We start from the raw sequence: 23,843 nt of genomic DNA on the forward strand, positions 1-23,843 counted from the left end.
TAAAGGGGTGCGCCATCACTGCCTGGCCTGTATGGCTGACTAGTGTGGCTGCTTTGCACTCTGATCTTCAGGCAAGCTTTATTTATTAAAGGACAAATAGGACTTCTTCAACCTGCAGCTCCAAACTTCTCCACATTCCTCCCACAACCCAGCTCTGAAAGCTTAAGGACCATGTGGCAGGTTTACTGCCACAAAACCCTCCTTCTGGTTCCATTTCATGGCTTTCTCGTCACAGCGACTACCTGAGAGAGGCAACGTAAGGACAAAGAGATTTATTTGGAATCCCAAAGTCAGAAGCTGCAGTTCACATGATGAGGCATGCGCAGCAGAGGGCATAGTTCATGTTGGCATGGGTGTCCGAGGAGGGTGGACGTGAGTATGATCGGAATGCAATACATGGATGGAATTGTCAAAGACTAACTTTAAAAACGTTCTTGAAATAAAAACTTTTGTGCGAGTTTTTCTTTCCTTTCAGTATCTACCAATGTTCCAGCTCAGACTAGGTAGCACAAGGAAGGCCATATGTCCAAAGTGGAACACTTTTTCAGAAGGCCCTAATGTGTGTGTCCTTTCTTTTTCTCTGAGTTGTTCTTCCATTCAGCCAAGATCCTCAGAATTTCAGATGTACTAGGTCGTTCCTTGGGTTCCTTCAAGAGCAATCTCCTTAGAAGCCTTTTCTGTAATTATAAATAAGAGTCAGTACTAAGAAAGAAAACAGTGGAGAAAATAAAACCAATGACTTTCAAATGCTTACTTCTTTGTTGTCAAATATATCATCGGGGAAGATGCCGTCTCTTAGCTTTTTGAAAAACTGAAATACAACAAATAGATGTATTTACTAAGAAAACAATTTATATGGGGAAAAAAAACTAAATACACTTATGACTGGAGATACATTAAATCTAGAATAGTTCTTAAATTTAGGACTCTTTAGTCAAGAAGCATGCAGAACTCCCCTTCCTGGACCTACCCCGATCTGATAACCATCCTTAAGATCCATGCTTTGAAGGGCTAAGTTCAGGAGGCCCATCACTTCCCTTCTGTTCTGGGATGCTAGGCCATGCATCTTTTCATCATCCCTCTTTTAGGGAAGATAAGGCTGTTTTGACTCCAAGCAAACCAGGAGTCTGCTGTCTCCAGTGCTGCCCCACTACCTACCCACCGACATAACAAGCCCAAAGGCTTTCCTCAGTGTAGCCCAACCTTCTCTCCAGCCCCACCAATCATTGGCTTCAGATAAAACCACCTTGCCTGCTATTCCCAACACACACTGCACATTCGTATCTCCATGCTGGGGTTACATGCTTTTTATTTCAACTATTAGAATGAACTAACCCAGGTTAATTGTCTTCTGACCTCCATTAGCATGCCATAGCATGTGGACATAGGCACACACACACGTGTGTGTGTGTGTGTACACATATGCCCTTAAATAAATAATCTGAAAAAAACCTTATCTTTCAGTACTCAAGTTACATGTTTCCTAAACCTAAATCCAGACTTCTGGAGAGGTCTTTTAGCTCCTTCTGCAGACTTTCTGTCTTCTAACACACTTAATCATTTTTGGCTGTTATCTTTCTTCTTAGAAAATTAATCCCTTGAGAAACTGATTTTTATATTCATGTAGCACTTAGAGCAGAACTGCCCTCTAATCAGTGAAATTTTGTTGGCACACACAAATACAAATCTTATGGGATATACACATATTTTATAGAAAGCCTTTTTTTATTTATAGCAAAATGGTTGTCCCCACTTGAAAGAAGAAGTTTATGCTTCACTTACAAGCAGAGTCATGAGGTCAAACACGCTCACCAAGTGGCAGGCGATAGTGTTAGTGCCTGAACGGTGACAACCAGTGCTTTAATCTGCTTAGTTCTCCCTTGGGATATTTACCTTTGATCTTTCCATAAAGGTGACGCATATGTGCAGAAGTTCCGCTAGAATAAGGCCTAAAGCAAAGATGTCCACTTCTTTTCCATATTCCTGTAAAGATAGCTGGAAGCCAAAATACATTTGTCTTTGTTACTCACCTAATATAAGTTTCTATGCCTTCTAATAAAAAAGCTATAAATTATATATTACATCAAAATGTCTGTTTATTCTGTATTTCATGGAGTTGACCACTAAATTAACCATCACGTAGAAACAGAAGGAACACAATAAAGGCTATATAAAACAAATCTATAGCCAATTTTATACCAAATGATAAAACTAGGAGCATTTCCACCAAAATTAAGAGTGAGACAATGGGATGTACTTTCACTTTCTCTACCCATATTCAATATAGTTCTTCAACTTTTAGCTAGACAAGAGAAAGATATAAAAGAATTCAAATAGAAAAAGAAGCCAAATCCCTACCATTAGACAACACAATCCTGTACACAAGAGATTCTAAAGATTCTATCAAAAACATAACTGAACACAAAGTCAACATTCAGAAATCAGTAGTTTTGGGGCTGGACAGATCACTCAGCTTTTCCAAGTACTCTCATTGTTAGCAAAGAACCTGAGTTCAATTCCCAACACCTATATGGTGATCTGTGACTCCAGTTGGAGGGGATCAGATACCTTCTCTGGCCTCTATCGATACAGGCCATGTACATGGTACACTTATACAAATATGAAGGAAAACTCATACACATGAAATAAATATTTTTTAAAAAAAATCAGTAGATTTTCTATGTTCTAATAATGAACCGCTAAGATAATTAATCTTACTGATGATAACTTCAAAATATTAGTTACTGGATGTAGTGGTGGACAACTTTGAGCCCAGCACTTGAAAAGCAAAGGCAGGAGGATCTCTAAGTTTGAGGTCAGCCTGCTCTACAGAGTGAGTTTCAGGATAACCAGGGCTACACAGAGAGACCTAGACCTCCTGTGCTGGTAAATCAGCAAAATTAACATGGAAGATTTGTAGACGTGATCTACAAATTCACAGTAATCCCCATTAAAATTCCAATATCATTCTTAACAGAAAGGAAAAAATATCTTGAAATTCACATAGAAGAATAAAAAATCCTAGACAGTCAAAAAAATCCCAAGCAAAAAGAACATCATTGGAGCTATCACTAAATCTGATTTTTAAGTTATACTACAGACACATAGTAACAAAAAACTTGGGGGGGGGATTACACAGAAGAAACATGTGGATTAATGAAGGAGAATAAATAAAAGACCCAAAATGAAACTCACATAGCTACCTTATTTTGACAAAGATGCCAAAAGCATACATTGTAGAGAAGAGCATCTTCAACAAGTGATGCTGGAAATTGCAGTCATTCCCATTCCCCATTCTCTCTCTCTCTCTCTCTCTCTCTCTCTCTCTCTCTCTCTCTCTCTCTCTCTCTCTCTCTCTCTCTCTGTCTCTGTCTCTGTCTCCCGCCCCCCCCCCCATGCATGTGTGTCTATGTACACAAAAATCAGTTCAGACTGGATTAAAGACCTAAAACTGTGATACTGTCAGAGATAATACAGAGAAACATTATAAGATATGCAAGCATAGACAAGGACTTTTTGGAAAGGGCTCTAACATGCCAGAAAATAATATCAAGATTTGACAAATGGAATTGCATGAAATTATTCTGAGTCAACACACAACAGAAATAACTGATTATCCATAGCTCTATTCACAATAGTCAAGTTATGGGATCGGCCTAAGTGGCCATCAGAAGATGTAAGGATAACGAAAACGTGATATGTGTGTGTGTCTCTGTGCGTGTGTGTCTGTGTGTGTGTAGTGGTAGGTATTTTGTGTTTTAACAAAGTTTGCCTGAAGATTGGAGTGCAAAGCTAAGCCACTAGAGGCCGGGGAGTAGAGCACATGCCTTTAATCCCAGGACCCCAGAGACAGAAGCAGAGGGATCTCTGTTGGTTCAAGACTACCCTGGGCTACACAAGATTGAATCTGTCTAAATGAGAAAAAGAGCTCACACAAAGGTGATTCCAGCTCTTGGGATCCCACACCTTTAATCCCAGTACTCAGGAGTGGTATGGCTGGACAGAGAGAGAAGAATATAAGGCCGGAGGAGACAGGAGCACAGTGCAGTCTGAGGTTTGGTGGAGACAGATGCAGTCTGAAGCAGTCTGAGAACAGGATCACCCCTTTGGTCTGGGCACTGGTAGAGGTAAAAGATCTCTCTAGTAGTTGGCACTTGGCTTCTCTGATCTTTCACCTTTCACCCCCTAATATCTGACTTAAATATATATATGTGTGTGTGTGTGTGTGTGTGTGTGTATTGTGGACAACTATCAGAGAAGATACCTGATACCCTTACACAGCCTCAGATTTCCATATGTTCATGCACAAACATCCACACACATGTACACACACCTACATGAATTTGCACATATACCACATGCACACACACACACACACAAGAAAATAAAGAAGTAAAATTTACACAGAAAGAAAATAAAAGGACTTTACCTGCTCTGGACTCATGTATAGAAGACTTCCTGTTTGCTTTGTTCGATTTCCATCATTTTCCATTTGGTCTGTTACGAGGCCAAAGTCTCCAATCTTTATGTGCTTTTCATCTACTAAAAATATATTACCTGGCTATAGAAAAGATTAATTAATATATGTGATTTGGACCAACTATCACCACAGGCCCCAACAACCTTTTATACTGATTTGTTGCCTTACACGGGCAGCCCAAACTAGGGAATTTAACACTTTGGGATTTTATAATGCCAACTGAAGAAGAAAAGACTTTGAAATGACAGTGAAGGTGTCTTGTTCACACCTGCCTCCAAATATCAAAACAGAACAAGTGAAAGATTCACTTTTCAGGGTCCCAGGAGAAGGATCCAAGGTAGGCATGGGTAAAAATATTTTCTTTCCTCCATAGTAATCTAGTGAGAGGCTCAAGGAATGGGAGTTTGAACTCCCCACCCCAGAAGAGGGCTGGACATACCCTGAGGGCATACTACTGGTGTAATTTAAGGTCTGATGGGAATTAAAACCCTTTCCAATTTTGAGAGTCGCTGAATGGCTCAGTTCTCAGCAATGCTGCAGGATGTCCCGTGCAGAATTTCTCCCCAAATTCTGACAAGAGTTTATAAGTATACCCGCTCCACCTTGTTAAGTGTATACCCCTCCACCTTGTTAAGTAGAAGCTGGGATTGATCACAAACACATTCTCTAGGCATTTCCTTTGGTTTTGATTTGGTTGCTGCTGTTGTTTGGGTTGGGGTGGGGGTTAATGTTTGGTTGTTATTTGATTTGGTTTATAGGGTCTCACATATCCCCTGTCAGCCTCAAACTCAGTACATAGCCAAGGATGGCCTTGAACTTTTGATCCTTCCACCTGCACCTTCAGATTAAGAAGATGAGCCACCATGCCTGGCTTACACATATGGCTAGGGATCAAATTCAGAGCTCCATAAATGCTAGGCAAGAATGCTAACAAATGAGCTGCATCTCTAGCCACTCTAAGATACAATACTAAACATTTAAAGTGTGTGTGTGTGTGTGTGTGTGTGTGTGTTTGGGTGTAAAGGATAATTTTGTATTGTCACCTTTCTATTTATTTATGTAGGTTCCAGAAGCTGAACTTAGATCACTAGTCTTGTACAATAAGCATCTTTACCCACTGAGCCATCTCACTGACCCAAACATGTATATATGTGCATTGCGTGTGCAAATGCACACATAACAAGTAAACAGTGGTCACATGTGTTACATAACTCTAGACAACACGGACTGAAAATAAGAGTATTGGTGGTGACAAAGTTAATATTTTTGCCATTTTTGCCAAACTAGACATTCAATACAATGTTAGGCTAAACACACACACCTACAAGAGGGCCTAGCAAAGAAATGAGGGATGAGCTGAGGAGCCCAGGAAAGCGCTTCTGAGAAGCCCTGTGCAGAAATTAGCAATGGAATTCAAGTTTAATCAGTGGATTATAACTTAAAGTCAGTAACGGAAGAAGGGCCATCCCTGGCAACCACCACAGTTAGGGGTCCGAGCAGCGGGCCAGCCCTGGCAACCACCACAGGTAGGGGTCCAAGCAGCGGGCCATCCCTGGCAACCACCACAGGTAGGGGTCCAAGCAGCGGGCCATCCCTGGTAACACCACAGTTAGATATCTGAGCAGAGGGCCATCCCTGGTAACACCACAGTTAGAGGTCCAAGCAGCGGACCATCCCTGGTAACATCACAGTTAGAGGTCCTAGCAGAGGGCCATCCCTGGTAACCACCACAGTTATTTTCAGTCTATGAAAGGGAGCTGCTACTGTTTACACTTAGGCAATGACCATCACACTAAATACAGCCTGGAGGGAACAGGACATCTGATAGGGTCATGTCACAGTGGGTTCCCGGGACCCGGAGATCTGCTGAGCAGTTGTATGGGATGGCATCTGGGGTAAGTTCCAGACCCTGTTTAAGTCCAGCAAGCTAGAGAAATGTTATTTTATCATGTCTGACTGCCAAACACAAATTGAAAACAGATAAAATACACTTTAAAGTCATTAAACTGTGTGTTTATCAACTAACAAAGCACATTTCCCTTACCTTAAGGTCTCTGTGAATCAAAGCTTTTGAATGTATATAATCCACCCCTGTCGTTATTTGTTCAAAAAATTCCAAAAGTAAATCTTTGTCTGTTTTCTTCTTCCCTTCATTTACCATCCAGTTCTCCAGAGTTCCTTTATCGCAGAACTCCATTTGAATGAAAAGGCACCGGGTCTTTGATCTGGACACAAAATTCACCGTATGTTAAAAGCAGCAATAGAGAAAAAAATTAAAAATTCTAATATCTTATGAAACCCAAACAAAACATGTCTCAGAATGAATATCTGAATATGATAAACGTTTAATAAAACAAACTACTTTATACAAATCATAATTTCTCAAGGTTTATCTATAAAGTATAAACCTATATATTCTTTAATGCTGAAGATAACTGATCACTTTTGACAACAGATATGAGCAGTCCTAATTGCAGAAATCCAGGTTTTCCATTATTATATAAAGCAATCTGGAAGCATTTTAAGTCATCTTCAGTTAATTGAACATCTGTTTTACAAAGGGCACAGAACGGGCACCTTAAAAATGAGAAAGTGAGTCAGGTACTATCCTTATCATCATGGGGACACAGTCCCAAACAAGAGGTTAAAAAAAATCCCAAGATGACAGACCATTGAGAAACTCCTAAAGATGGGCCAATGAATCAATTGCTGTAAAACAGAAGTCGGAGGACTGATTTTGTTTACCAGTTTGTATTTTCTTCTGAACTAAGTTAGCTTGATATCAAATTAATATTTGCTGAACACACACATGCTAGAAAATATGAAGACGTAGCCAATAATTCCCTCAAAGATAATGAAATCTTTTATCTCCTGTTGGTCAGTAATGCCCAGAATTCTCCATGGCACAAGGAAGAGATGGGACACTGGCAGGAGGTGGGGAATGATGAGGTCTCCATTGTCATGAGGAGTTCAGTGAGAAGGCTGTCCCCAAGAAATCTCAATTGATGGAGGAAAGTCATTGGTTAAATAAAAAGAAACTGCTTGGCCCTCATTGGTTAGAAGATAGGTGGGAGGAGTAAACAGAACAGAACGCTGGGAGGAAGAGGAAGTGAGCTCAGACTCCACAGCTCTCCTCTCAGGAGCAGACGCCTCAGAGGGACGCCTGGCTCCCAGCTCCCAGGCAGACGCAGCAATGAAGCTCCGACCCAGGATGGACATAGGCTAGAATCTTCCCGGTAAGCGCACCTAGGGGCACTACACAGATGATTAGAAGAGGCTAGCTAGAAATGGGCCAAGCAGTGATTAAATGACTACAGTTTGTGTGTTGTTATTTCGGGCATAAGCTAGCCAGGCAGCTGGGGTGCTGGGGACGCAGCCCAGCCGCCCATATTACTACACTCAATGACTTTCAAAGGCAAAAGCCAGTCTTTTTAGAATTCCCAGTCCTATAAAAGGGGCTGAAACAAAACAAAGAAAGCACTAGGGATGGCAGCGGGGCATTTCCTGCCATAGCTCACGGTGACTCTACCACAGTGCTACAGCTGCATTCCAGAGGTGCACTGCCAGGAGCCTCTGAGAAGAGAGACAGGCAAGTTTCGGCAGCGAAAGAGGAGACCTTTGGGTTCAGTGTTACACATTAAATCTGCCTTAACTCTGACAAACCGTATATGACCTGCACTGGTTCTATGGAGAACAGTGGGGTCATGAATGCTGGACACGGGATTTTAAATAACTAAGAAAATTTTAAAGTTTTTTTTTAAGATTTATTTTCAAATTACATGTCTGTGTCCCTGTGTGGGTATGTGTACATAAATGCAGGTGCCAACAGAAACCAGACGATGCCCTAGAACTGGAAGTACAGGTGGGCGTGAGCCACCTGACATAGTTGCTTCACCCTCTGCAAGAGTGACCACGAATCCATCTCCCCATAACATTAAAAATATTTATTAAACAACTTTGAGCTAAGCATACTGGAATGTGCCTATGCCTGGGATATCACATCAGTTGGGGGCTGAGGCAGGCAGACCTCCCTGAGGTTAGTCTGTGCCATGTAGTGAGTCTAAAACAAAGTATTTAAAGCAAGTTCAGAAGATAGAGAGGAACAGGGAGGGCAAGGTCATCCGTTGTCGCCTTGCCTGTAGAACAAAAGAACACAGTGTCTTTCAGGGGTTGCTCTGATTATTACATGTGAAGACCAATTAAATGTGACCATTAAATGTGATGGCCCTCACAAAATAATGACAAGGGCCTTCCATCCCATTGCAGCTGTGAGAATCTCTTCTTACCGACTAGAATCGCTATCCTCGCTCTGCTCGGGAACATAGTCCTCTCCCGGCCAACAAGTATGGTATTGAACAACGTTGACGTGATTGAGCCTTGCCAGCGCTGTTACTTCTCGCACAGTCTTCCTAGTTAAAAGCATCCAGAAAACAAATGTGTTATTTCCTATTATTGATAATTACAGAACTCCTCAGGTAATGGGACGCAACCTCTGTTCGATAGTCACAATGGTTCCCACACCAAGTTTTAGCAGGATAGCCAGAATCAAGAGGGAACAAAAGAGATTGAGGTCATAGAAGCACAGTCATTCTCATTCTCAACATAAAAGAAAGGACAGTGACTTAAATGACAGACATCTAAAATTTAAACATCATTTGTATCTTATCTTAAGTGTAACACAATTTTCAGTAGCTATATCATATCTGATATTCTCTGTAGATGTGTCTCAAAATCTTGGAATTTTACAAGCGAATCTCATTTGGGCAACAAAGGCAGGTAACCCAGGCAGCAAGCAGAACCCCACTTGGAACTTTCAATGTATGACAAAAATACATCAAAAAGTTACTAGTTCATGCAAAGAAACTAAGACCTGATACTGTGATAGCTTTACAGGGCTTGGGCTCAAGAGCTAAGACACTGTAATAGTTTCTTGAAATTACCCTGTACTGAATGGCTTTATGTCAACTTGACACAAGCTGGAGACATCAGAGAGCAGAGAATCTCAAAATAAGAAAAATTGAGAAAACCACCTTAAACCAAATAAGTCAACAGTTTCAGGGTCCAGGACTGTCTCAACATGAGGCAATAATATATATATATATATATATATATATATATATATATATATATATATATTTGGTTTTTTGTGACAGAGTTTCTCTGTAGCTTTTGGATCCTGTCCTGGAACTAGCTTTTGTAGACCAGGCTGGCCTCGAACTCACAGAGATTCCCCTGCCTCTGCCTCCAGAGTGCTGGGATTAAAGGCGTGCACCACCACAGCCCGGCTAGAGGCAATCATATTTTTAAACTGAAAGAAATACCCACTGTAAGGTAAGGCCATTTCAGAAAAGTCAAACTCCTGTAGGCATAACGAAAAGTTAAAGAGGAGAAGAAACAAGTAAGTAAGTAATGAAGGACAGATATATAAAGAATGGTGAGGGTCAACACACTGTTCACAAAAGCCAGACATGTACTTACTCTGTGTTATATTTAACACGCTTTATAGCATAAGTCTTCCCATCAATTTTGTGTTTTGCTTTGAAAACATGGCCAAATCCACCTGAGCCAATTTCTTCTATGTCTTCAAAATCCTTCTGAAACCTAGTCAAGATTGATATTGCTGTCATTGCTGAGGTTTAATAAGATGAAAGTGATTCTTTCTTACTTGTCTTTTATAACATTTGATAGAGCTCCTGAGTCACAAAACAATGTCTTCCTCGTTCTCCTTCTCCTTCTCTCCTCTTTTGATGGAGAAGTCAATAAAACAGATCACCCCCTCTGGCTGTACACAGGACACACTGAAGTATCCTTTTCATTGAGTACAAAGAAGATGAGAAATTTCCCCCTACTCCCATGTATTAAATCTAGAAAGAATCACTCAGTTGTGTGCCACAGGTACCATAGGGAAAGCAGAAGCCCTGAGCCTTCCTTGGGCCAGAACAACCTGCTTCTTCCCCTCCTTGTGTCCCACATCCAATCATTGAGCCCCGCTCCTCCTTCTAGCCCATATCACTACCATCTGCCCACTCTTCTCCACTTCCAGCATCTTCACCCAGGCTCGGTCCTCAGGCTCCTGCAGGGGTGACCTGCTGACTGATACCCCGCTTCTCCTGCCCTCCTTTAGCTATGAAAACTCGGTCTGATCAGTTCTCCGTGTCACCTATACCTCCTCTGGCTTTGCATTTGGCAAAGAATAGGAAAACTTTAAAAGGCCCACAAGGTGCCATGCAGCGCTGTCCCCACTTCTCTTCCAACCTCATCCCATGGCGCTGTGTCCTTGTTCGTTACACGTCACGCACGTGCTTTCTCCACAGAAGGCTGATCTTGGGGCTTTGTTTCCATTTTCATCAGACAACTGTTCTTCCTTAACTTTGGTCTGATTATGTAGTTACAATTGTATGTGTATCATATAAATATGTGAATACAGATCGTGTAACTACAAAAACACATATATGTCTGTGTGTGGGTGTGCACATATGTGTATGCACGCGCGCGCGTGTGTGTGCGAGAGAGAGAGAGAGAGAGAGAGAGAGAGAGAGAGAGAGAGAGAGAGAGAGAGAGTAAGCCAGAGATTGATGACAGCAGTCTTTCTCAGTGACTCTGCACCATTTTATTTTGCTTTGTTTTGTGAGACAGGGTTTCTCATACCAGGCTGGCCTCAAACCCACAGAGATCCTCCTGTCTCTGCCTCCTGGGGGCTGGAATTAAAGGTGTGGGCCACCACATCCATCTTACACTTTATTTTTTGAGACAGAATCTTTCTTTCATTGATCTTGGAGCTCACTGATGGCCATGCGGGCTGGCCAATGAGTACCATGAGGCTGCATGTCTCCACCACTTCCTCCGCTCCCGTCAGTGTCTGAGTCACAAAGGTGTGGATTGCTACACCTGTTCCTTTTTTAAAAGTTTATTGTTATGTGCATGGGTGAGTGTCTCAGATCCTTGAAAACTCGAGTTACAGGCAGTTGTGAGCTGCCATATGGGTGCTGGGAACCGAACCCGGGTCCTCTGGAAGGGCAGTCTGTGCTCTTAAGCAGTGAGTCATGATTGATTCTTACACTTGGGCCCTCATGTTTGCACAGCTAAGCCATATCCTCAGACCCATTTCCAAAATGCCAGTCACTACCTCGAACATTTTGAGAGTGAGAATTCTACTCTATTTGTGCTCACCATAAGCCTAGTGCCCAAAACATTAATGGGCATATATTAGGTGCTTAATAAGTACTCATTGGTCCTTTTGAAAACCTGTATTCAGTGTCCTGCTGATTCAAACGGGCTCCTTCAACTTAGGTATTTAATTAACTGAAACATCAACTACAGGAGATGAACCCCAGCCTTTCTCGTCTAGAGAAATCTTGTGTGGAGCTGGAAAACAGGTCCAAGTGGATCGGTTTCAACTCTCACGGGAGTCTCTCTCCTTCCTCCACCCCTTCCTTCCCTCCTTTCCTTTCTCTATTCTTTCCCATCTAAATCATGGATATAAAGGATTGTTTGCTTTCAGTTTTACCAGATTCCATGGATTGCTTGGGTGGAAATATAACTTAGAAGTAACCTTGAAGAATCTCTGTTTCACGAGCACACTTACCATTAGACGAACTCCCCTTACCTGCTCTCCACGGTATATTTATTACTTAGCGCATCATCAGGTGACAGTTCCCTAAAGATGAGACAAAATACAGAACTCAGACAAACCTAGAACCTAGATAACTTTAGAACAGACTTTATGCCATGCACTGGACGTTATATAGTTTGCTTCAGGGTGACAGGAAATGGTATCAGCTTCAGAAAAACACCTCTTGTTGGTTCTCTTCTGAGGATCCTGTTTCATCCCTTTCCTGCTTCCCATTTTCACCCGAACACACTCACCACTGACTTCCTATCTCCTTTTTCTCCAGAATCAGAACATCCTTAGGAATGAGGTCCCCTGGGTCACTCCCCCTGGCCCTCATTCCCTGATGGTGAAAGCCAACCGCAGCAGGATGCTCAAACATCACCTCAAACCAGACACAGCAATACTGCTACCCTCGAGTCCTGACTGAGGTGGTCTGTTGTCCTCCTCCTGGCCCCCGTCTCCCACCCGGCTACTCTCTTCCCTCAGCCATGTCTACCCTGCCTTCCCAATCCCTCTCAGAAATCCTCCTCTCCCCTCCTCACTGCCACAGGCACCAGAGCTGCCGGCCTGACGTGTGGCAAGTTCCTTTTTCTCCACCTGTCCACCTCAGGAGTTGTAGCTGTTCAATATACTGCTCAGAAAATACTGGCAGCCCCTTGTGTCTCCTACCTTCTTTTCTGACTGTATGTCTTTACCCTTCAGTTTTCTATAACCTATATAAAGTTTGGTCTTTAAAAAAAATAGCAAGTTATTACACTATCTTTACCCTCTCCATCTATAACTATACATATCTGTTTCCCTTAAAAACACTTCCAAGTCCAGATCTTCAACAGTGTTTTACAAAATAACACTCTAAACTACTGTCTCTAGCTGCATCACCATAGGGCTTTACATTACATCATGTGAATGTGTGTGTGCGCACATGTGCAGGGCATACGTATGTGTGTGTGTGTGTGTGTGTGTGTATGTTTTTCTCTGTGGTTAAATTGGTTTCTAGTTCTCAAACTTTCCACTGCTTCTGTTACATCTGTCGAATAAACAGGTATAATAATATTCACCAATACCACAGACCCTAATTGAAACCGATGGGACAGAGTCTGAACTAGAACCTTTGTCCAAACTATGTTCAGGGCACAATGATACTCACATTCCTGACTTCCTCTTATTTTCTCTGAGACCGTTCTGCAACACAAGGAAAAAAGGGTGTTTCAGATGAGGAGAGGAAGTATCTCAGTTCTGGGGCTGACTCTAGGGCCAGGTTCCTTAGTCTGTAAGGTCACCAGCTTCATGGATCTTTGCAGTCTCCCTGATTTTTCTACCAGTGACTATTGTAAGACCGGAATACGGCCAACCAACAGCTGTGCAATGGTATCAAATGGCTGTTATGAACTGTATTTTCCCTATCCCTAGAGGAATAAAGCATCTTTTTACATTGGCTACTGACTTTGGTGTTGCAATTTTTTTCAGACAGTGTTCATTCTACTAAATCCATTGTCTTTCTCTTACAGATTTGTAGTTCTTTATAAGCAGATTGCTTTTATAACAATTAAACCTGATTTTTAAGTTCAGTTCTGATTTTTTTTTCTAAGTAGAAATGGAACTGCGCCAAATATTAATTAATCAGTTGGGTGGACAATTAATAAACAAGATAATAGAAATGTTCAAAAGGACAAGGGTAAGGGTTGGGAGGTAGTTCAGTGGTGGGGTTTGTCTAGAATGCCTGAAGATGGAATTTGATTCCCAACATAGGGAGGGAGAAATGGAGGGGGGACAGGAAGGAAGGAAGGAAGGAAGGAAGGAAGGAAGGAAGGAAGGAAGGAAGGCAGGAAGGAAGGCAGGCAGGAAGGAAGGAAGGAAAGAAGGAAGGAAGGAAGGCAGGAAGGAAGAAAGGCAGGCAGGCAGGAAGGAAGGAAGGAAGGAAGGAAGGCAGGAAGGAAGGAAGGAAGGAAGGAAGGAAGGAAGGAAGGAAGGAAGGAAGGCAGGCAGGCAGGCAGGCAGGCAGGCAGGAAGGAAGGAAGGAAGGAAGGAAGGCAGGCAGGCAGGCAGGCAGGCAGGAAGGAAGGAAGGAAGGAAGGAAGGAAGGAAGGAAGGAAGGAAGGAAGGCAGGCAGGCAGGCAGGCAGGCAGGCAGGCAGGAAGGAAGGAAGGAAGGAAGGAAGGAAGGCAGGCAGGCAGGCAGGCAGGCAGGAAGGAAGGAAGGAAGGAAGGCAGGCAGGCAGGCAGGTTGGTCTACAAAGTAGGTGGGGAAGAAAGGGAGAGAAGCGTGGAATTCTGCATGTGAAGAGTGGAAGTTAATGTGAACGATGGTTAAAGAAAAAAGAAAGAAAGAAACAATGACTGTCAATATCATGCTTTAGTGAGGACACATAAAATTAAAATGTAAAACTCATTTTTACATTGACATAAAATTAAAATGTAAAAGTTATTTCAAGTGAAAACAAAAAAAAAAAACACGAAATTTGGAGCTTCGAGATGAGTACCATACCACGAGAGGGGATTCCAAAGAAGAGCTGGCCTGGTAGTTTTTTGATGCTGAGAAATCACTTTCATGTGCTGATGGAGAAGCACTAGAAGAAAAGCAAAACTTTTATGAATTCAGTCTTGTTTATTAAAGGTTTACCTTTATTTATGTGTTTATGGGCATGTATGTTTGTGTGAGTGAGTGTGTGTGTGTGTGTGTCTGTGTGTGTGTGTGTGTGTGTGTGTCTGTGTGTGTGTGTGTGTGTGTCTGTGTGGCCCAGGAGGCCAGAAGAGGGTAATGGATCCCATGGAGCTGGAGTTGTGACCCATTTGGTGAGAGTTCTGGAACCAAATTTGGGGGAAGGGAGGTGATGGGGATTGGGCCCACAGCCTCAAGCATGCCCCTCCCTCAGTCCATTCACCACACTGGCTACCCAGACTCACGAATTGCTTGACATAGATGAGTTGCTGGAGAGGTCACTGGATGAAGACGTGGTGGATCCAGAGGATGTTCTGTCAGCTCTCTGAAGAGAAGAGGCAGCCTTAGCAGGCTTTTAGGCAGCTAACTTTCTTCTCTACGGTGGCTCACCCCCGGACATATGCTACTGCCCATATTTGTCCCACAGCCACCCAGTCCACAATCACAAACAATGAATGGCATAATCAACACATTTACATGAATGTTTGAGCTAAGTTTTAAAAGCAACCCTGCATTCCCATAGGACTTTTACATCCCTAAGATCCCCTAGCCCCAGGGTTCATGGACCATTGGTGATACATAGAATGGGGGAATCATTTGTAATGCAATTGGCAGATGCCTGCATTATGCACACAATCTGACCTGAAGTCAACTTCAGAGGGAATCATAAGCGTACAAATTACAATAACTAACAGCACATACCATTGAGCTCTTCTCTGAAAGCTTCTGATATGCCTCTTTAGCTGCCAGATGCTTTGCCTCCTGTTTGGTAGTTCCTGAACCAGTACCATACGTTGTTGACCCAATTTTGCATTTGCATTTAAATCTAGAAAAAAAAATGTGAGTATTCACTGACATATCAAAAATACTGTCAATCGAGCCGGGCGGTGGTGGCGCACGCCTTTAATCCCAGCACTTGGGAGGCAGAGGCAGGCGGATCTCTGTGAGTTCGAGACCAGCCTGGTGTACAAGAGCTAGTTCCAGGACAGGCTCCAAAACTACAGAGAAACCCTGTCTTGAAAAACAAAAAAACAAAAACAAAACAAAACAAAAATACCGTCAATCAATGTACAATTTGGGGGGGAAAAAAGAACTCTACAGACAAATAAAGGCCTTGAGACGAGACTAATAATTTTTAACTATGTTTATATTTCCTACCTCACATAATTTAAACTCCACAGAAAGGGTCACCAATCTATCTGAATAACCAGGAACAGTCAAGATCCTGGCTTACAGTTCCTAGGTAACATCTAATTCTTTCTTGTTTCATTGAAAGACGGACAGCAAAACACCACGTGATGATTTTAAAAGCAAGCGAGAACACAAAAACTTCAATCCCAAGCGAAAAGATTTAGAGGGCGAGAGAAAAGGTGGGGATCCAGTGAATTTCCTGAGAGCTGCCCAAATAGGAGAGACAACCAGCTGGCAGAGTGGGGCTCAAGGGGGTAAGCCACGAGGACGCAGGACTAGGGGAAGACAGCCCACTGGGGTGTTCTCAGAGCCTCCCGACTCTGATGCTTGTTCACACACCAAATCCCTCATAGCAGCTTTCCTCCCAGTGTAGGACTAAGACCACCCCTGCTGAGCCGTGTCTAGCGATTCAAAGGGAAAGAGCAGCAGACACTCGGAGAAGCGGCTCCCTAGCTGAGAACAGGAGAGTCACTCCATACAGGGGTAGAATGGTCATCGCACAGCAGCAGCTGCCACGGCGTCAGGGAAGGGAAGAACCCTGCATCCCTTCACGTATGGGCATCCTGCTCTGCTTTAAATGTTTGCCAGACTAATCACTCACATGCCTCTCAAAAACAGCAGACCCCACTTCTCCGCAGGGGTACCTACCAAGAGTCACCAGATGGCTGAAACCATAGCTTGTTTCAAACCCTAGAAATACTCCTTCTTCTTTGTATACATTCCTACGATGAAGTTTAACTCACAGTAAAAGATTAACAACCGCTCATAATAAACTAGAACAATCAGTGCGACCTACTCTACTCCCAGGTTGGCGAAAGTGGCCTTTTCCTGTCACTCAGGCAGCTTCCGGTACCACACTCACTCTCTTGTGGACCAAAGGAAACAGAAATGTCAAAAGCAAAGCCAAGGAAAGAAGAGGTTACTGAAAAACAAATCAGACAAACTTCATTAAAATGGACCCTCCAGCCTCAGGAATTGGGTACTTGATGTTTATAACTCATAAACCTTTCACATTAAGTGTATTGGGCAGGGGCAAAGACTTCTGGAAAGCTACACGTGAAAGCCTCTCAGTGGTCACAGTGACACAGTAGGAGAATCCAAGCCACGTCTCACCTTTGGGGCGACTGCGGATCTGGAACAACCTGTTCATAATTTACAGACAGCTTGTTCTTCTGGGCAAAATTATTGACAAGGCCTATGTAATTATCAGTTAATGAAATTTCCGAAGCATCCGTATGACTATCAGCCTACAAAGAAAAGAAAATGAGCTCAATACGAATCACGAATTATCATACAAAATTACTTAATAAGTAACATAAGAGGCAGCATACATATTATGGACTTCCTAATTATATTTCCTTATTAAAAGTGTAACTATATGTCTATTAGGAAAAAAATCTGCAAAACAATTATTATTTTAATAAAAAATCCTAAATGACACATTAAAATTACATAAATCTATGGAATATAACATGAAACATGAATTTATGTACCACACATGTATGTATGTATGTATGTATAATTTGATGTATGTATGAATTCAGAGAACTGTCACATTTGTGTGATAGAAATTATACACACATACATGAATCCATGCATGCATACATACATACATGCATACATACATCCATACAACATATTTACAGCTTCCCTTTGACCAGGTGAAAAGCCAATTACTCACCTGGTGTTCGTTGTGAAGTATATCAACAGCAAGTTGGGCAGCAGCATTTTTTGCTTCCTGCTTTGATTTACCTTCAGCTTTTGGAAATTCTTTCTCGTCTATTATAACTTGAAATGTAAACCTGATTAAAAAGACAGCATTCACAACGTATTACACAGTTTGTCATTCTCCTAAGGACAAGCACTCTGGTCTCCACTGCCCCACGAGCACGCTTCAGGATTTCAACAACAATGTCTTCTTGAAGCAGGGAGAAGTCTGTAATTTTTTCCTCTTTTCTTTCTTTCTTCTTCTTGTCATTTCTTCACAGTGCCTCGCTCTATAACCCAGGCTGGCCTCAAGCTCACTACAATCCTCCTGCTTCAGCTACCCAAGTGCTAGGATTATAAGGATGAGCTACCAAGCTTAATGTTTTTTCCCTGTTTATTTATTTAGCGTAGGGGTGAGGTGTGTGAGCGTATGTATTGTCTGTGTGCTCGAGACAGGACATGCTTGTTGGAAATCAGCGGACAGCTTTGGGGACTCTCTTCTCTCCTCCCACCATGTGGGTCCCAGAGAAAATCTCAGGTCATCAGGCTTGGTGGCCAATGTCTTTACTCACTAAGTCATGGCTCCAGCCTCTGTTTTTTCCTTGAGTCCTCTGAGGTTCCCAGGCTCTGCGGGACTATCACAGCACTCTGGCAGCTTCCCTGTGGAGCTGAAGTACCGACCCCCGAACAGCACCACAGTTGTCCCCCTCCCCTCCACATTTATAGGGACAGACATTCTAGTGTTTGCTTGGTTGTTCAATTTTTTTTCCCATTTAAATGCCTGGAATAGAACTCAGGCCTTACACCCTAAGCACATGCTCTAATAGTGAGCTACACCTCCGTCATCTGGGTCTCACTTTCCTTCATTCCACTATTTTACTTTCTGAGAAAGAGAGGATATGTGTGTGTGCGTGTGTGTGTGTGTGTGTGTGCGCGCGCGCACGTGTGTGTGTGTGTGTGTGTGTGTGTGTGTATATTCAGAAGATTGTGTGTGGGGTATGCACGTGTTGGGGGAGAGAATTATCTACGTGCACGCAGAGGTCAGAGAAGGATTCCAAGCATCCTGCTCTATAGCTCTGCCTTACTTAAGATGGGATCTCTCATTGAACTTACAGCTAGGCTGGTAGCCAGAGAACCCTGCGATCCTCCTGTCTTTGCTCTATGTTTACTTCAATTAGGTTTCAGAATACCGGCCTTAGAGTGTGGTCTGAGGGGCTATGTCTGCACTAGAAGTTGCAAGAAACCTGCTCGCTCTCTTGCTCAGGCTCTTGCTTAGCATGAGGGGAGACCCAGGACGGCTGCTTCAGCCTTTTCTCTGTATTTTTGAGCTCGTCCCTTTCCACTGCAACCCCTCAATACATCGGTGTTATTCGCCTCTGTGTGATTACACACTAGCACTGCACAGTGCTGAATTTACAGGCACATGCTCAGCCACACGCAGCTTTTTATGTGGGTGCTGGGGATTTCAACTGAGTCTTCATACTTACATAGCAAGACCTCTTATCCACTGAGTCACCTCCCTGGCCCTAGTCATACCTTTCTTGATGACAAATTACCTTCTGTCGTGTGCAGGTCCTGTAATACAAACTTCTTTATACGTAATTGTTACTCCATGCTTCTGGCGGTATTTATTAAGTTTGTCCATGTAGAAACCCGGTGTATCATTGGCCATGTTTCCTCCCAGTAACCTGCAATGGAAGAGGTGTTTGCAATCATGGTACTAATAGACTACAGATGATCTGAATTCCCAGCCCCGCATAGAAACCACCGGAGACAGTGGATCTTCTCTAAGGGACTCATCTCAGCCCTACATAAATTCAGAGAATGTTTCGTGTCAGAATCTTTCTATCTCTCCTCCTAAAACACCTACTTTCACAACTACTGGCCAAGGAAAGAGGGTCCCGCCCTCTGTCTACTCCTGGCTTTCAAGGAGTGAGATGTTTCAGTCTGTTTACCCGCCTGAGAAGGCGTAATGAATGTAGGAGTGGAATTACAGCTCTTATGGTAAAAACAAGGCTATGTATACATATATTGCTATATAATATATATTGCTCTGGATTATACATACACACATGTGCACATACACAACTGTGTACACACAATACAGCAACACACATATACATGTACACACACAGCTTTGTACACAAATACGACTAGGTTCACACACATACAACACACACATAAACACATGATTAATTATGTTACATACGTTCATTTGCACACACACAAAATTGGAAAATGGGCAAAGGACTTGAGTGCTAAGGAGACACAGCAATGGCCAACAAAACAGCAAAATGATACTCAGTGCCATTACCCAGAAGAAAGAAAGGAAAAACTGTTTCTTGGTATAGATACATCTAACCTGATTCAGCCATTATACACTGTATACATGTTACCAAAATATCACTTAATGCCCAGTAAATCTGGAAATTTGTGTGTTTCTATTATCTATTTAAAAGTGAACTGGAAATTTTAAGGTTTTGTCAGCTGGACACACTGCTCATTTGGCAAAGGGCTTGTATAGCATGCAGAAAGCCACAAGTTTGATCCCTAACTCCACATAAAGTTTTAAATTTTCGATGAGAATCTTCACACTGTGAACAGCAGTTCTCAACCTGTGGGTTGGGACACTTTTGGGGGTTGAACAATCCTTTCACAGGGGGCTGCATACCAGATATTTACATTGTGATTTATAACAGCAGCAAAATTATAGTTACGAAGTAAGTATGAAATAATTTCATGGCTGGGGTCTACACAACATAAGGAACTGTACTAAAGGGTTGCAGCATTAGGAAGGTTAAGAACCACAGGCTTAAAGCATCGTTCAGATCCTGGATCCTCTAACAGCCACCGAGACTGCTCTTGTGACGTTCCCAGTGGCTCACTCTTTGCCAAATTCAATAATCAATGTCAGTTATTCATTCGTCTCCCTTCTTCCCCCTTCTTAACTTAGGTTGTGAGTCACCTGATCTCTGGGGTTTCACCCTCTCTCAAAAGCCGTACTTTCTCTGCCTTCTTTCTCGGCCCTTCTCATCTTCCTTTTCATCTAAATACTGTCCAGGGGCCTCGTCCTCAAGTATCCTATTTCCTACTTAATGCCTTCTGTGATCACCTCCAGGCTGTGGCTTTACATTCTACATACACAGTTATGGTTCTCACCAGGGTTGGCAAGATGGCTCAGCAGGTAAAGGCGTTTGCTGCCAAGACTGACCATCTGAGTTCAATCCCTGGGACCTACATGGTGGAAGGAGTCCCGACTTCCACAAGTTATTCTCTGACTAGACAGGCTCACTGAAGCACATGTACAAACACACACATGTACACAAAATAAAATAAAATAAATGTACAGTTAGAGATATGACCCGGCACTTAAGAGCACTGCTGCTCTCCCGGAGAATCCAAATTTGGTTCTCAGCACCTGTGGCAGGCAGCTCACAACCTCCTTGTAATTGTGGCTTCAGGGGATCTGATACCTTTCCGGACTCCAAGAGAAACTGCCTTCCCATGTCCATACCCATACTCAGATACACGGATAATTACAAAATAAAAAGTAAATAAATTATTTTTAAACATAAATGTACCAGTTTTAACTGAAAGGGAAAGGAGGCACCGGATTTATAATAAAGGCTTGATACAAATGAATGAATGAGTCCATCCACGAAAGAGCACTGAGGTACCTCCCATTCCATGCTCCCATGAATTGGAGCCCGCTGTCTATTGGGCAATTTTTATTCACCTATCAGGATGGGCCTGGTCTTCTCTGATGCTGCAGGGGCAGCTAGAATCCTTCCCCATCACAACCCTCAACACAGCCGGCTGCTCTATAACCTAATCCGTGAGCTCCCCAGGAAGCAGTTACCGCTCTTATTCACTCACCCAAAGAGCTATCCATCACATGCACCAACAAATGTCATCTGCCTGTCTCACCTATGTGGCAAAGACACTTGTCTTACTCCCCTCAAACTCCCCAAAAGCCTGATGTGCTTCCAGGAGCTACTTCCCATACAGCATGCATTCATCTCATATCTGATATAGAAACGAAAAAGCTGCAAACAGTGGTCCGGCCCTGTCAGGTTCACAGGGCAAGCTGAAGAAAGAGCGCCATCTGCACAAGATTCCAAGGTCCTGGGCAATAGCCTAGGGAGGCTTTAGTTTCTGGGAGGCAAGGCACTTCTAGTACTAAACATGCAACAGGAAATCTCATTTGTCTAGAAGACAAGGGTATCTGTGAATTAACATCCATTTAACATACATGTAGTGAGTACTTGTCAGGTAGTAGATGCTAGGATTATACAAGCGAATAAAAACTGCTCTTGGGACCTTACTGGTATAGAAGGATACAGACAAATTGCGGTACTAAGTATTAATTGGAAAATGGAGAAAAATACAGGAATTGGGGGACAGGGAGGGCAGAGTAGAAGTTCTTGTTCAGGAAAGGCTGCTCATACAGTTGGTTCTGTGAGAAGGACTGAATACTGAGAGGGATCTCCCCATGCTATTCCTTGGGGGTGGGGTGGGGGAAGGGCTTTCCAGGAAGTAGGAAGAGGCACCACAAAGACCAGGAGCTGAAGGGTGCTTGGCCATGGCCCAGAAGCACCAAGGAAGTCTGAAAGTGGTGGGCAATGGGGGGCTTTGCCTGACTGTAGGGATTGATGTAGCGGAGGTCGGAGCAGGAGAGCAAGCATCCGGTTCAGAGTTGAAGAAAACTCAGCTACATGGAGAAGAACAAGGTGGAGGATGGAGCGAGACCCGGCTGACACAGAGGCCTGCCAACTGGAATACCATCACAGCTGTGCAGCCAAAGTCTTTCCCTGAGTCATTTGAGCGGGCTTCTAGAATTCCCTCCAGAGTTTCGGGTCATCGGGTTTGTCACTTTCCTTATAGGTCCCAGCCCCACTACTGCTGTCCAGGAAAAGTGAGAAAATAAGCCCTCAGGTCCTACCGCGTTCCTGGATCTGGACGGCGGCCCCCCTGGCTTAGAATTAAAATTGCAATATGGGGGCTCTGAGGTCGCGTCCAGGCTTCTGCTCACGGTCGGTGCTGGGGTCGGTGGAAGACCAGGCCAGGCCCATTCAGTCTTGTTTCGTTTTCCCGGCGGACTCCGCCTTCCCGCGTACAGCCCCTCCCGCACCGGGTTGCACCCGCGAGAGGACAGGTAGGCGTGGCTCCTCTGGAGGTCCCCGCGAGCGGGAGCTGAAGTCTGGAGAGCCTCTGCTGTCCAGCTCGGCCACAGTGGCGGCTCGCCATAGGTCCTTTCCCAGGTTTCTGAACATTTCCTAACTCCTACATTGGTAAAGCTCTGCTGGAAGAGGAAGGAGAAACTCAAGTCTCCTGCTTGCGGTGTTTTAATAGGTTCTGGGATCATTGATCACATCTCATTTTCAAAATAAACAGAGTGGATGCAGCTGGGTACATGGATGCTTCCGAATTCCAAGACCCAGTGGGAGATACTGAGTAGCTCACACTGCCAGGCTGTGTGGGTGACCGAGTAGAAACAGTTCAAGTCTAGGTTTGTAAATATTAGTCTCCCGCTTCCCTTTTCATACTGCAGCCGAGTCAAGGAGGACATGGCCATCGACCAAACTGGCCAGGGGGGTTGAAGGATTGTTTCTTCAGCCTTTTCTCATCTGTCCATTCTTTGCCTGCCAGCCCCGGGTTGCATGGCATCATCCACCCGGCCAGCAGTTTAAAACCACCTGCTCCCAGAAGGGCCTCGAGGAATATTTTATCACAAGGCAACATCAGCAATCCAGGGTTGATTAGAAATCCTACTCTCCTGTGAGACTGTGACGTGACACATTCCCAGAGTCCTGATGGCTGGCACAGGATTTGGATTCTTCATCGATTAGTTTGTGACACACACTGCCCAGGATATTGAGCTAAACACAGACCCCTTCCCATTGGATAGATGAAGGGAACTCAGGGGCTAGACTTAGAGTCCCAAGACAGACCCCAAATACACAACAAGCATTGCACCCTGTCCATACCTTTCTTTATAAGGTAGGAAGACAACGGCCTGAGTCTACAGTTTTCTTGTACTGTGGTTTGTGATTTGAGTACTCTAATATGAAACTCTGCTGGGACATTTTGTCAGACCCAAGGCATAGCCATCTAACTTCTAATCACATTTCCAAGTGATTCAAAAGACTCTGTCATGGGTCTGGAGAGATGGCTCAGAGGTAAAGCTCACTGGCT

At 43.4% G+C, this 23,843-nt stretch overlaps 1 protein-coding gene across 1 annotated transcript; it reads right to left on the bottom strand.

Moving 5' to 3' along the window:
- Positions 1–257: 257 nt before the first annotated feature.
- On the bottom strand, positions 258–22,769 carry LOC142839544 (interferon-induced, double-stranded RNA-activated protein kinase-like). The gene is made up of 16 exons (XM_075955770.1): positions 22,591–22,769; positions 19,205–19,336; positions 17,623–17,743; positions 17,055–17,188; positions 15,453–15,576; positions 14,996–15,075; positions 14,577–14,658; positions 13,240–13,274; positions 12,087–12,137; positions 9,959–10,081; positions 8,767–8,889; positions 6,525–6,705; positions 4,430–4,561; positions 1,894–1,995; positions 755–811; positions 258–677 (listed from the first exon to the last, which is right to left on the bottom strand). The coding sequence occupies exons 2-16, from the start codon at positions 19,318–19,320 to the stop codon at positions 555–557; spliced, it is 1,584 nt and encodes a 527-aa protein (XP_075811885.1). The 5' UTR covers positions 19,321–19,336; positions 22,591–22,769; the 3' UTR covers positions 258–554.
- Positions 22,770–23,843: the final 1,074 nt, after the last annotated feature.

The sequence above is a fragment of the Microtus pennsylvanicus genome, chromosome 21 (assembly GCF_037038515.1).
Source record: "Microtus pennsylvanicus isolate mMicPen1 chromosome 21, mMicPen1.hap1, whole genome shotgun sequence".
Classification (NCBI taxonomy): Eukaryota; Metazoa; Chordata; class Mammalia; order Rodentia; family Cricetidae; genus Microtus; species Microtus pennsylvanicus.

What these genes read in the sequence shown, in the direction of transcription:
- LOC142839544 (XM_075955770.1), bottom strand. Translation starts at nt 19,320, where the DNA reads ATGGCCAATGATACACCGGGTTTCTACATGGACAAACTTAATAAATAC. An exon ending in GATCCGCAGTCGCCCCAAAG is followed by an intron (nt 15,577 to 17,054) that starts GTGAGACGTGGC and finishes TTTTTTTTCTAG; the next exon opens with ATTTAAATGCAAATGCAAAA. An exon ending in ATATATTTGACAACAAAGAA is followed by an intron (nt 678 to 754) that starts GTAAGCATTTGA and finishes TTATAATTACAG; the next exon opens with AAAAGGCTTCTAAGGAGATT.